Raw genomic sequence first — 15,067 nt, forward strand, 5'->3', positions numbered from 1 at the left:
TTATTCTGGGACTGGTGTCCCCTAAGAATAATTTACATGAAATAAATAAAAGAAGTTCCTTCTATGAAGTTAAAAGTAAAAAAAAAAGATAGAACAATGTATACCAGTAAGGCATGCCAGAAGAGAAAATTACAAAAATATTAAAAATAACAAATGTTAATGTGAGGTCTCTGCTTAGAGAGAGAGGAGGTGATTATACAGGTGGGATTTAAAGGAGGTAAAGGAGGCAGCATGATGAATAGAAAGGGGAAGGAGTTCCAGAGTTTAGGGGCTCGGATCAGAAAGGATCTTTCGAAGGTATGGGTTGTATGTTGTGGAAGGATAAGGTCAATTGGGGATGAGCGGGTCTTACGAGTGAGATGTGAGGAATTGAATTGGAGGGATTGGATGATGTAAGGAAGACGACGAGAGTGGATGGACTGGAAAAGAAAGCAACCTAGGAAACTGTGCACGGAAGGAACCACCTAACCATCCCTAAATTTTCACACCAAGATAAGTATGTGAAGTGGCACCGAAGAAACTGCTAAGTTTTGTGAAGCAAAGCTTACTTTCCACAGTATGGTCATAATTAACCAGTACATGTTGCAGTGGAGAAAAGGTTGCAACCTTTACTAGACCCTTCTCTAAAAAAAGTCCAAAAATTGCAGCTCATGTGTACTTGATTAATCAGTCGAATTTGTGCCAACCCTGTTTGACCCATTCGGAGTTAGGTGAGAATGATCTTTTTTCAGATTTTCTCTCGTTGCAGAAAGAGGCCTCTTTTCAACCATGGCCACAAAATTACACAAAATTAACCCAAGTAACGGTACTTACTTTCATTATTAGCCTTAGCTCATAAAACATCCATACTATGTTCACATTTTTCAGATATTTCATACAGAAAGCAAAGGGAAACCAGAAAATCACTGCATGATTATCATACTAGCTGATATGCTACACATGCTCTCTACTTATTTTCACTTATGTCCAAAGAGTGTTTGTTTGTCAACCCTGTATGGCCTATTGTAAGTCACTAACAAACAGAAACAATCCTCCTTGGACTGGCTCCTGGAGGAAAATCACATGGCTTTATTATTCAGTTAGTCCATCTTTTTTTAATCACATTTATCTTTTAGCAACTAGCATCATAGTGACTGATACATAACTTTTGCCCCCTCGCCATTGGTTACTATATAACAGATTATATATAGTCAAAATTATATATATATAATAAAAAACACTTAACCACATTTAACCCCTCGGGTCTTGGTCGCCCACCCTGCATAATATATAATATATATAGTATGAAATAAATTAAGCCAGTTGTACATAAATGGTCAGCTGAGGAACTTGAGAGAAAAGAACTTGTGATTTTCTCTAGATTGCGAATAAGACATCTGACTAATAGGATTTTAATAGACAACAATCTTCCAATTTGTCCTTGATGTATTCGAAGTGGAGTACTTATCATTCTGACTGTAAAGCATATTTTGGTCAACTGTTGTACTTTAAACCTTTAGGCAAAGGCTCAACCTTTTAAGTGATTTAAACGAATTACAAGATCTTTATCATTGATAAGTAGAGTTAGTGTATTTATGGTATTATAATAGTAGAATAACAGGATAATGATGAGCCTATAGTCATGTTGAGACGCTAGTCTGACTCCATTATTATTATTGGCCATTCCCACAACCTTATGGGAAATTCACTAGTTTCGTGGTCTGCTTAACCAATTAATATCTTTCAATTAGGGTTTTTAGTTCAGACAAAAAAGTCAATGTCACGAGCGGGATTCGAACCCACGATGTTCGGCTAGATACACCGCTACTCTACCGCCTGAGCTATCGTGACTTCGATCCACTCGGACACTAACTTCCCATCTCAACCCCAACTTTTTGAATTTTCCCTCCGTTTTGCCATTTTTCAAATGTTGAGTAATCTATTTGGTTCCCGGCGATAAATGAAATGGCCACGGAGAGCTTTAGTGAAAATATACTTAATTTTAACTTATTAAATTCACTAGTTTTGTGGTCTGCTTGACCAATTAATATATTTCAATTAATTAAGATGTTTAGTTGAGATAAAAAAATCAGTGTCATGAGCGAGATTCGAACCCCCATGACCTTCGGCTAGATATGCCGCTGCCCAACCACTTGATCTACCGTGACTTCGATCCACTTGGTCACTAACTTTCCATCTCAAGCTCACCTCTTTAATTTTCCCTCCATTTTGTCATTTCTGAGCTTATATAAATCAGTAATCTTTGATTTGTAAGATCCTTTATAAACTGTTTTGTATTGAAGAAAAATTATAAAGGTCTGTGACAATAAAAGTGAATATCATTGGTATTTATTAATTACTTATAAAATTGATAAAATAATGAAATTATAAATAAAACATTGCTATGTACAAACAAGTACATACATATATTTGTAATAGATTAGCAAAAATATATTGTTATGATTTTTATTTATACATAATAAACTTATTTCACTGGCTGGCATTAGGTTCTGAAACAAAAACAAAACATGTAATCAGAATTTCCTGTTGTTTTTATTATTGCAATTTTAAATATTGTAATTTTAAATTAAATTATTTTTGAATTCTACTCAGCAAAAATTAAGCTTATAAGTCAAATTACCTGGGTTATCAATTCGTGACCTTATGAACAGTGATAGTCTGTTGATAAGATTGCGTTGCGATTGTGGTGACCATGGTAAATTGTGCGAAATGGTCAGCCTAGCACCTCTTCCTGACCGATTTGGCGTGTTAGAATCAACTCTCAAGTTGGAAGGAAGCAAATGACGGAATCTGTTTAATTCTTGCTGTGTTATTTCACGCGCATCCTCACCGACACGATGGACTGGAACTTGTCCATGTCTTTTCTGCTGTTCTGGTCTTACTGTCACCTGTAAATGGCAGATTAAACATTATTACAATTTATTTTATATATAAGACAAGTAATTTAGTATTTACTATTTTGGCCACTCGAAATTGGGTTGGGTTTCTAAAATAATCTGAAGTTGCCTCATTTTTCTGCTCTACAATCTCAACCTTCTCTTCTTTTTTATCATCAATATCTGGTACAACCTAAAAATTGTTAGTATTTAATTGTCAAAGAATTTAAACGTTTTATTTTATTTTTTTGTACAAGTCTGATGACTTAGACAAGATGAAATCTTTAATTCTGACTTTCACAGTGTTCCATCAAAAATTATCTACCTTTTAAGTGGTTGTGAGGGAGCGAAACAAGTAAAAATTGAAAGGGGCAAGGTCTGGAAAGTGTAGAGGGTGGGATGTTTGTTGCCAGCCTAACTCGGCAATTTTAATCTGAATGGGTCCAGCTATGTGAGGCCTGGCATGTCATGGTGAAACAGGATGTTGCGTCTTTTCACAAGAGCTGGACGTTTTTCCATAAGGACGCAATTTTTACATCCAGTGACCACATAGGAAATAAACCCTCCTCATTTATTTCTATTCAGATGTTAAACGCAACAAGCCATATGGTCATCTTTGTTCCTGAGGGACAATTCATGCTGAACCAATTGTAAGTGGTGACTGCATGACAGTAGAATAATCTCTACATTCACTGTTTTTCTCTAAGAAACAAGAGAGAAGTTGGCCTAAGCGCTTCACTGCTACTTATTATTTTATAGGGGAAGGTGAGGTTCTAGAATTTAATAAAGAAGAGACTATATTATTCAACATTTATTTTAACACACTACAACTCAAAATCTTAATTAATCTGTCAGCCCCAGCTCTAAATCTGGGATGTCTATTAACAAAGCGACTTACCCAAAACTCTTGCCATGATTAGTGTACACAGGATCCCCAGCGCCTTTTCACTTTTCTTGGCTGTTGATCTGATCCAATGAGCCCAACAGCTGGTCCTCGCTGGCTCTAGATGGCTAAATCCTCTTGATAAGTACTAGACGGAGTGTGGCTGCTTTTATTCCGGATCGACTCCTAGTCGACTGTTCACTGCCTTGGGTGAGTCTTTGGTCTTTTCCTAGGGCAGTGCTCTAAGGTGATTGCCTGAGATAAGTGTCCTTGGTCTTGACTGACTTTTGATTTCCAAATCATCCCTTTTTATACCAGCTTCTCTACCGGAGTAGGGGAGGAAAGGAAAATCAAAAGTCGGAGTCCCACATTGCGGATGGTCAGGCGAAGACGGACGTCACACACCCAGTTGAAGTGTAATTCCAATTTATGATGTCCCACGCCATATTTTTGGCCTTGTGACAACCCTTCAGCACTAAATAACTCGATGTTAGTTATTTTTATTAGATCGCTGTCCAACTATTGCAACTTTATATTTTTCAGGTTCATGGAAAACATCATGTGGCTCCTGTTTGGGTTGCGACACCCATCGACATTCTTATTTATTTGATCAACTGTGTAATTATTGCAGGGCTCTGTTTCCCAGATTGGTGGGGGATGTCATGTTATCCTGTCTGGGTGATCGCTACTTCTGGTTTACAGCCTTTTTTTCTAGGGCCATTTAAACTAATTCTTTTTGTTCTTACTTCGAATCAAGTTTTGAAACGTAACCCTGAGTTGGATTCTCTTACTTATAGTTTTATAGTTCTAAAACCTCTTTATTTCTTAACTCAATCCTCTCCAGCACAACTTCACTATGTATTCCATGTCCCTAGACACATTGAATATGGATCCCTTGGTTACTCGTCATCGTGCTGCTTTTTCACTATTCGGATGGAAGGTCTTAAATGATTTTATTAGTGCTCCAGAAATTTTATTACAACTCAGCTTAAGGGTGCCTAGCCTGAGTTTGCGAGTGAATGAAGTGTTCTACATTTCTTCTTGCAGAACCAATCTCTCATCCACAAAATGGGTTTATAGAATTGCCCATTCTTTGAATGTGTCATATCCATTTGTTGACAGTCAGGTGGCTTTTAACAGAAATATTTTTGAGTTTTTGAGGAATAGTATGAATGTTACCCTTTTTATTTTAATTTTCCTTATTTCTATTTACACATATATTTTCGACTGCTATCATGTTTGTTTACTTTTTATACTGTTTTTACATAATGTATGATTATTATTAATATTATGATGGTTCTATTTTGGAGCTGCTTCCCTGTTTGAACATCTTTCCCTCTTTTAACTATATGTAATAATTGTACTGATTCATTAATGAATNGAGGAGAAGGGGTCCGCATTGATAGCGAATTTATTTAAGTAATGCACAGTGGAGATTGAATACTGTAACCCGTATTTGGTCCAGTGCCGTGAAGTATGAATGTTACCCTTTTTATTTTAATTTTCCTTATTTCTATTTACACATATATTTTCGACTGCTATCATGTTTGTTTACCTTTTATACTGTTTTTACATAATGTATGATTATTATTAATATTATGATGGTTCTATTTTGGAGCTGCTTCCCTGTTTGAACATCTTTCCCTCTTTTAACTATATGTAATAATTGTACTGATTCATTAAGGAATTTTTTTTTTTTTTTTTTAAATGGCTTTATGTTCTGTGCATATTAGCCAATGACAATGTTATTATGCGTATTCATTGGGGGGGGGGAAGGGCAGCGTGCCCAGAGGCGACGGTGGGAATTGAACCCACAACCGCGAGGTCTACGAGCCCCTTTATCTCACGCTAACCACTCTGCTACCCCGGCCCCCTATTAATGAATGTTAAATGAATAACTGTGCGAACCTGGAATATCTCCGAAATCTCTGCTAAAGAATTTGTCCTTGTCATCTAATGCCACTAATAAGTCATTGCTTTTTAGCTTGTGAGGCTTTCCACAAGGAAGCTGGTCTTTGTTAACTACCATGGTTGGTTACTATGTTATTACCACAAATTCCACATAAATTTGGGCAGGCATCTGCCGCTCTTGTAACTTGTCAATGAGCAATGCCTCAAATTAATGTTATCTGCTTCAATGTCGTGTACGTCGCTAAATACATTCTAAACTGACTTTTGGGATCAACTTTCTTACAATATTATTTACAATTATTTACAATATACATTTCTTAACAATATCTTTCAATAGGACTTTATTCCACCCTAGACCTAACGGGGTAGCAAGTACCAATAGCTTTTATAAGGATGATAGTCGAAATTTGAAAAAATGAAAAACCTATGCACACACCCAATATACGGTTTAAAAATTTTTTTATGGTTATAACTATACTACAAAACACCATTTTTTCTTACCTGCAGCAATAAATCAGATTCTCCAGCTTCTAGTGAAGCGTAAATTGTAGACAGGGCATCCATGACTTGATGAGTTTTCAGCCGTTCTTCTGGTTTTAAAACCAAAAGATTTTTAATCAAAGAGATCATATTTTCACTGACCCTTCCATCGCTGAAAACCAAGCAATACCTCATTTCGATTCATTATAAAATTTCAAATAAAACTTTTACCTTGGGATTTGGTAGTCAGCAGCTTTTATCTTATTAAACAATTGTGTAGGACTTGAATCATAAAATGGAAATTGGCCGTAAAGCATTGTGAACAGAACAACTCCTAAAGCCCACATATCCGAAGGTTTTCCTAATGCGATGTTATTAAATTATAAAAAATTTCATAATAATAAATAAACAATTACTCACCAACATAAGGTTTCCCACAGAGAACATCAGGTGAAATATATGCCGGTGATCCTCTTTGATCTTTCAGCAGGTCTGTTTCGCTTACTAGATGTTTTCCCAAGCAGAAATTTGTTACGATAACTCTATGAGTGCTCCGATGAAGCACTAAATTTCCAAGTTTCAGATCTCTGTGAACTATATTTCTCTCATGTAGGCTGTGAACAACCTTGACTGTATTGAATAGTATCAGAGTGGCTTCTTTTTCCGACAATTTCTTCTCCTTTATCACATAGTGTTGAAGGTTTATTAAATCTGCAGTTTTTGCCGAGTAGTCATGAGATACAAGGCAATCCAGAACAAGACATACTCGTTTTATTATCCTACCAGTGTAGACAAGTTTTCCCTCTGCATTGACCTTTTCTTCAAATGCTCGATCCTAATTAATTGATTTTATTAAATTATTGCTTTAACAAAAGACAAATTATAAAATTATAATAAACGTACCTTGAAAAATCCATGATGATGAATTACATTCGGTTGGTCATGTAATAATGAAAGTAAAGAATACTCTGAGTGAAGAAGCATTTTACCCTGGCGGTCATCTTGAGTTTCTTCCTTTGGTTCCTTCAAAGTCAGTATCTGTGGGGAAAAATCTTATATGAAACTCTTGTCTGACAAATTTATGTTTTGGCATTCCTTAAATTACTTTTAATGTATAAAATTCATCGGTCCCTTGAAGTCGTGCCAAGCATTGGACTATACTCTTAACAGGCGAATTGCCAACAGTCGGCCCAAGAATAAATGGACCGGCTAGTTTAACTTTTCTCAATGATACAGGTGTACCTTCTGGAGGTGCTGAAACTAAATATTACAAAAACATGATAATTCATTTTCAACTAAGAACAAAACACTGTCTTATTTTTGTACAATTCATTTTCTGACCTTCCTCTAAAGGAAAGGAATTTGGACTTACAGCTCAATGGAGATATAATCTAGCATTAAAAAAATTGTAGTAGCAATAGTCAATGATCTAATACTACTGAGAAAAAGGATTGCACGTTGCAGTGCCTGAAAAGCATAAACCCTACGTCCCAGTATCCTCTATCCATCAACATCAACAATCAGGCTGAGGGAGAAGAAGAATAACTTTATTCTGGGACTGGCGTCCCCTAAGAATAATTTACTTCATGAAGTTAAAAGTAAAAAAAAGATAGAAATCTTGGCACAATGTATACCAGTAATGCAGTTATTTTCAATTTTTATCTTTTATATTACTTGTATTTATATAGCTTATTTATTTTTACATTATGTATATTCTTCTGTATGCCTTAATTGGCCATAAAATATTAATTATAAATAAATAAGACAAAAAATAAAAATAAAACAACCATTTTGCAATGTTTAGCGGTCTTGTTGGTTTAGCATATCCTGTACGCCTAAAAATACGTTTTAATCTGTATAATTATTTATTAACTGAACATTGTTTTTCTATGTGCAAGCATGCACGTGTTAATTATAATCAATAACCCCTCCCAGATTTTATAATTTATCTTACCAAATTTATATTATTTCTTTATCGTTAATGCGATGAAATGGTGTCAACTCCTTACACAGGTACAGTTTGTGGCATGACTTTATTATTTTTATTTTATTTGTTTTACAATCCAAACAGGTCAGATACAGGCATAGGACAGTCAAGCAACACAACAGAACAATCATTAGATATAAACTACTAAAAAAGGATATAAAAATAAAAATAATAGCAATAAAAATAACAGCAAAGAAGCATTTACACTTATAACAAAAAATCAATATTATAAATAGATTAATAAATAGCACAACAAAAGTAATAAATAAACCCTCAATTACATTTTAAAGCACGTTTAATATTTTTTTTAAAGACCTAAAGGGACAAGGAGAAAGGGTCCGCATTGATAGCGAATTTATTTAAGTAATGCACAGTGGAGATTGAATACTGTAACCCGTATTTGGTCCAGTGCCGTGAAGTATCAAACAATTCATGGGTCCGTAGTTTGATGCTGGGGAACTCTAAAGCCAATACAAGATAATATCTCCGGGGAGTCAATAAAATTATTTAGGATCTTCCACAGAAACACAACAGAAGCCAAAACTCTTCTATCCTCCAGAGAATCCAGGCCTACTAGAGCAAGTCTGGCTTCATAGGAGCAATGATGGTAGTTCCTATGATTGCATAATTTGTAATACAGGTATTTCGTGGCCTTTCTCTGTTAATTATAACTTATTGATATTTATCTTGCTCCTTGCTGTATTGCAAACCACATAGTGAATTGGGCAGTGTCTGAGGAGATATCAAATTCATGTACATACAGTAAAATTAATTATTCTTTTTATCTAAAGTTTTTGGTCGTGATGAAAAATTAGTGTAACGAGTGGGATTTGAACCCACGACCTTTGGCACATAAGCTGCTGCTCTAACACTTGAGCTATTGTGACTTCAACAGTAAAATATTCAGCTCCTCGTTGAAATTCCACTGCCAATTTTTTGATGATGGAACCACAAGTGATCCGGATCTTCTCGTACTGCGAGCAACATAAATAAATGTTTTGTGGTTTACTCTGGGGTAACAAATGGTACTCTGGGGTAAATTTCTGGGAGAACAACTCGACTGCATGATGCGCAAACTGCCACTATCAATAAAGCAGTCGTACATATCAACTCACTGTTGATCGGAAAAATGTACTCTTCAGTTCAGTTTAAATAAATTTATTTACTTCCAGGAATTTAGATTTGCTCTCATTACGCAAGATTGGCAAATAATGACTGAATGTAAATAATAAAGGTAATTAATGTTTACTTTGGTGAAGAAGCAAATTATTAGAATTTACAACAATACAAAATGCTCTTTTTCAAAGTTTTTTGCCATCACTTTGTCAGATAAATTATAAAATCAGGGAGGAGTTATTGAATATAATTAAGATGTGCATGCACGCACATATTATAAAAACAATGTTCAGTTATTAAATAATTATACAGATTAAAACGTATTGCTAGGCATAGAAGATATGGAGTGTGCAGTCGAAAACCATCGTCACCCCACTGCCCTTTAAACAGAAAATTCTTTGGGTTTTTTCAAGCATCTTTGTCACTAACACTTTCATATTTTGTCTCCTGTTTTCTTAACTTCCTAAACTCTCAAAGTACCTCAGGTTGTGAAAGTACTATTAAAAGAACCAGGAAAACACATAACACATTAGGATTTTCAGATTTCATGCATCCCACCTCCTCCAGAAACACAGCTAATGACGAAGCCTTGCCCTTTTGCAATGCCCCAATGAAGAGCTGGTAGACAACACTCCCAAAAACATGTTGTGGCCCCATTGAAATAGCCAGAAGCGCACATCAAACAATGTGATGTTACATGCAATGTGAAATATCAACAAATACTTTGATATTTTGACGGCACTGATATCCTTTCACCTTTTATAACAAGACAAGTCTGGTCACATTCAAACCCCTACATATTCGATATTCCTCGAGGCAGGTTTACCCTCCACTCATGGTAATAAGTTATTTTCACCTTCCAGACAACACACTCTCACCCCACTCAATATTCCCCCTCATACCCTCATTCATGCTAACAATCTACCAACACATAATAAACACATAAACCACAGCACATATTAATACATTTAAAAACTCTTATAGCTCTGATGAAACAGTGCCATAATACCATGCATAGGTCAGAAGGAACTTCGTAGCTTAATGCTTAACTTCCTATAGGCTTCTAGTTTTCTGCATTGTAAAATATTCTCAACGCTTAATCTTTCAACACTTAATGAGCACCAACGTGATCTCTTTCCTACCCGCAAGTGCCCATGCCTAATATGTCCTATGCGTAACCTAGTATGGCCCATTCCTTTCTCAACCCAGTCTAATGGATCAGAGACCAGTGCCAGTCTTTATCTTCCAAAAATTTGGCAGAAGTCCCATTCATCTTTTTCATTAATCCACATCTGCTGGGCTGACAGGATGGTGTGGTTCATGTGCCGTTGCAGCCTCTTTAACTATACTGTCAGCTTGTATATAAATAAATTTAGAAATACGTAAGTGCCAACACATATTTTTAACATAAGTAAAACTAATCAATTTCCTTCTTTTTTAAAAATTCTGAACATCAAGGCACTGCACAAGGATCAGTCCTCCCACCAATCCTATTTAATTTGTACATGTACAACCTTCCCTCTCCAGCTGGTGTAAATGAAGCAAACTACACAGATGACACAGTTATATTTGCTTCCTATCACGGTATCTTAGAGACTTAAAAAGCAGTTCAGAATGCTTTATAGAATATATCAAAATATTGTGAGAAATGGAAATTGGAGATAAACTCTTCAAAGTGCAAAGCAAAAATCTTTATCCTGCGACCCACCAGTCTTACAATTTGAAGGAAAGTATACAGAATCCTTCTGACAGCAAGCTATTCGGGAAGTACCACACACACACACACACCACACACAAAAATGACCAAAGGATACACTATATTCTATTATCAATTTATAAATACATGGGAAGCAGCGTCTTCATCCAAAATAAAGCGTCTGCGGGTATTGCAAAATAGAATAGCGCGAATGGCACTAAACGCCGAGTGATATGTGAGGAACAACCAGACAGACAAAGAACTGCAACTTCTGACTATACAAGAGACAAGTGACAAGAGATTCAACAAGTTCCATTCTGTACTTAATAAATTTAAAGGTGCTCTCCACTTCAAACCACAAGGAAAAAGGTATTACATCTGAAACCACATTTGCTACAAGACATGAGTAAATAGTGTAAAAACATTTGTGATCTAGTAGGATAAATTTATTTTAAATTATAATATTTATGAAGTAACAATTTTTCTTCCAAAACTGTGACAATAACAAGTGGTCAATTTGATGTAGTGTAAAACATTTGTGATCTAGTATGATAATAATTTATTTCAAATTATAATATTTATGAAGTAAAATTTCCCCTCTAGTGAAAACTGTGATAATAACAAGTGTTCAATTTGATGTAGTGTAAAAACATTTGTGATCTAGTATGATAATAATTTATTTCAAATTATAATATTTATGAAGTAAAATTTCCCCTCTAGTTAAAACTGTGACAATAACAAATGATCAATTTGATTTAGTGTAAAAACATTTGTGATGTAGTATGATAATAATTTATTTTAATTTATAACATTTATGAAGTAACAATTTCTCCTCTAGTGAAAACTGTGATAATAACAAGTGTTCAATTTGATGTAGTGTAAAAACATTTGTGATATAGTATGATAATAATTTATTTTAAATTATAACATTTATGAAGTAACAATTTTTCTTCCAAAACTGTGACAATAACAAGTGGTCAATTTGATGTACTGTAAAACATTTGCGATATAGTATGACAATAATTTATTTTAAATTATATCATTTATGAAGTAACAATTTCTCCTCTAGTGAAAACTGTGATAATACCAAGTGACCAATTTGATGTAGTGTAAAAACATTTGTGATATAGAATGATAATAATTTATTTTAAATTATAACATTTATGAAGTAACTCTAGTGAAAACTATGATAATATCAAGTGATCAATTTGATGTAGTGTAAAAACATTTGTGATGTAGTATGATAATAATTTATTTTAAATTATAATGTTTATGAAGTAACAATTTATCCTCTAGTGAACACTGTGATAATGCCAAGTGATCAATTTGATGTAGTGTAAAAACATTTGTGATATAGTTTGATAATAATTTATTTTAAATTATAGCATTTATGAAGTACCAATTTTTCCCCTAGTGAAAACTGCGATAGTACCAAGTGATCAATTTTGATGTCTCAAATTGTTAAATGTGAAATATTTCTATACATGTACTAATATAAAACTCTTTGTATGTAATGTGTGGTATTTAGTGACAGTTAATTAATGATTATTTGGAGATCGTGTGATGCAATTTTTCTAAACCTACGCCCCACCAGACCGCATCTCACGATCTACAAATAATCTTTGTATGTCGTTGTGCTAGTGATTTTAATTAAAAAAATCATATAATTATAATAAATAAGTAATAAATTATTTTCTCCACTCTGTTAGAATTCATCTATGTTTGGAATTAAAGAACTCAGTTTCAATGAGTATAATCAAATATTACAGATTAAAACCCTGCTGAGATCGAAAAAGCATATCAAAACTGTTCTGCTAAATTGGAGGTATGTATGAAAAATCAAAAACAGCAAGGAAGAACCCAACAAATTACCATATACAAAACGTTCATTGAGGTTTTTTTCTACTGTATGACACTTTTGTAAAGCAAGTGAAGATATTTTTATTTATTTAGGTGAAATTTGTAAGCCTGTTTAGGTCTGCTGTTAGATTTGTATTGTTTTGGGTAAAGTTTTATTTGATGGTCTTGTCAGTTTAATCATATCTGATCATCCTGGTCCGCGAAGACAAAACTTTAATATGTCTGGGTTTTCCTTTTGAAACAATCTTTTAAAATTAAAATGAAATTAAGGAACCTTTTCTTTAAAAATTGAATAATTACTCTCTTGTTCGTTGTAGCTTCTGCTATTTCCTGGAAGTTTCTTCTTTTGGATTTTACGCCTGTTGATCACTTTTGAGAAGTTGTCGACGAAGTTGGCCGTTTTCTTCGGCATTTTCCAGCCTAATCAGGATTCATTCAGCACGATTATTTCAAAAGCAATCAGCAACTATAAGCAACTCGTTGTCAGCAGGCAACATTGTTGTTTATCCAGAATCCAGATTGTTAAGGCCTTCGCTCTGCAATAGGTACTATCGGTAGACCGTTGAAGTACTTCATGACTTTCACAGTAGTATGACGTTTTAGTTTGATTTGGTCACTGAAGGGGAAGAGAATAGAATGTATGTAGACACATCAAATTACAAAACATTAATAAAACTATACTAAAAAATAATTACAAAATTATCACACTAAGGTGTCATAGGCATGAAGAACCATGCAATTCATTTACACTTAGTAAAAAGTCTCAGCCCACCACCCTTAGTATTTGCAAAAATTACTATGGATATAAAGGTATTACCTTTAAAAAAGATAATACATTGAAACTGCAATCTCAGACAATTTATTTAGTACTCTTAAACCCTCACCGAGACTGGCAAAAACACTGCTGTAATTGGAGAGGGCCAAACTCAGAGGAGTGGTAGGACTACAAACCGGTCACTGGTATCTGAGAAAACATCTACACAACGATGATCCCATTTGCAGATTATGTAATGAGGAGGATGAAACAGCCACTCATATCATCTTCGAATGCGAAGCAAGAGCTCAATGGAGGTTTAACCTAACGTATGGAAAAAAACTTAGGGAATCAAATTGCAGCAGCAACAGTCAATGACCTGATACTTCTAAGAAGAAGGATTAAATCCATTGACTGAACTAAAGAACTAGGAAGGTACAATAAGCCAGAAGGCTGCAGTGCCTGGGGAGTACAAACCCCACTTCCTAGTATACTTTTCTACCATACCATAGTATCTTAAAAATTTTAAAATTAAATTTTGATAGCAAAAATAAAAGTATAATAATTGTTTAAGAGCAATTATTGGGTGCCAAAAAAATCTGTCCATTGGCTATTGGACAGGGAGAATTTTTTGTCACGACTCTGTAGCAGCTCCAGGCTGGGAAAAAACAGCACCCCACAGATCTCTTGTGATAACCAACCTCAGGATTGTAGGGTGGAGACTGGCGTAGAAGTAGAACAACACGGAGAGGAAAATTAATTGCTCTATTAAAAAGTTAATAAGTACAGGCGTGCAGGGCTCATGGGAAACAAACTTATCGCTTGTTACAATTTTTCTTATTATATACTGTGGTGTGAGGTCTAGGAGTGAATTTACCTTGGTGGGAGAGTGAATGGTGTCGGTAAAGTCCTTATCTTGGGAAGACAGAACAAAGGGAAAGGTTTTAAATTAAAATAGAGGTAATTGGAATTATGAATATTACACTCTTGCAACTGGTACTTTTAAATATAACATTGTGCACAGGGATTTATTGGGGAAGGGTGGGTGTCTAGTCACTATCGACATTTCCTCCAAGATACTTTGATCTCTGAGTCCGGGAAGCACCTCTCAATCCAGCCTAAGGCTGACCCACACCCAAGGCATCACCACAATTGAGCCCCACCGCACTGCCAAAATGGGGCGCCAGGAGAAAAAATATAAAGGATTGAGGGGATATAAAATTACATTTTATCTATTAGTTGGATTTCTGTTAAGAATTTAAAAATTTTGTTTATTGATGTTGAATTGTTGTTTAGTATGGTTGGAAGTTTTTGGGGATTTAGTGAAGGGTTCTGTCATAGGTATATAAAGGACAATCAATTATGGTGGGGATGTAGTGATAGGAGATGTACATATAGGACAAAAAAGTAACGGGGTCTTTCAAGAAAGAAACTATGGGTGAATTGCAAGTGGCCAATTTGAAGCCAGGTTAGAAGAGTTTCTACTTTTGGGAAGGTCTGGAAG

The 15,067-nt window shown here is 34.8% G+C and overlaps 1 protein-coding gene across 1 annotated transcript; it reads right to left on the reverse strand.

Annotated features, from left to right (window-relative positions):
* Positions 1-2,408: 2,408 nt before the first annotated feature.
* On the reverse strand, positions 2,409-13,358 carry LOC106665286 (serine/threonine-protein kinase 40-like). The gene is made up of 9 exons (XM_014391610.2): positions 13,110-13,358; positions 7,256-7,410; positions 7,054-7,188; positions 6,571-6,985; positions 6,382-6,511; positions 6,172-6,322; positions 2,956-3,069; positions 2,621-2,888; positions 2,409-2,489 (listed from the first exon to the last, which is right to left on the reverse strand). Exons 1-9 carry the CDS (start codon positions 13,219-13,221, stop codon positions 2,470-2,472), a joined length of 1,500 nt encoding a protein of 499 aa, XP_014247096.1. The 5' UTR covers positions 13,222-13,358; the 3' UTR covers positions 2,409-2,469.
* Positions 13,359-15,067: the final 1,709 nt, after the last annotated feature.

The sequence above is a fragment of the Cimex lectularius genome, unplaced genomic scaffold (assembly GCF_000648675.2).
Source record: "Cimex lectularius strain Harlan isolate CLEC.00 unplaced genomic scaffold, Clec_2.1 scaffold186, whole genome shotgun sequence".
Lineage (NCBI taxonomy): Eukaryota > Metazoa > Arthropoda > Insecta > Hemiptera > Cimicidae > Cimex > Cimex lectularius.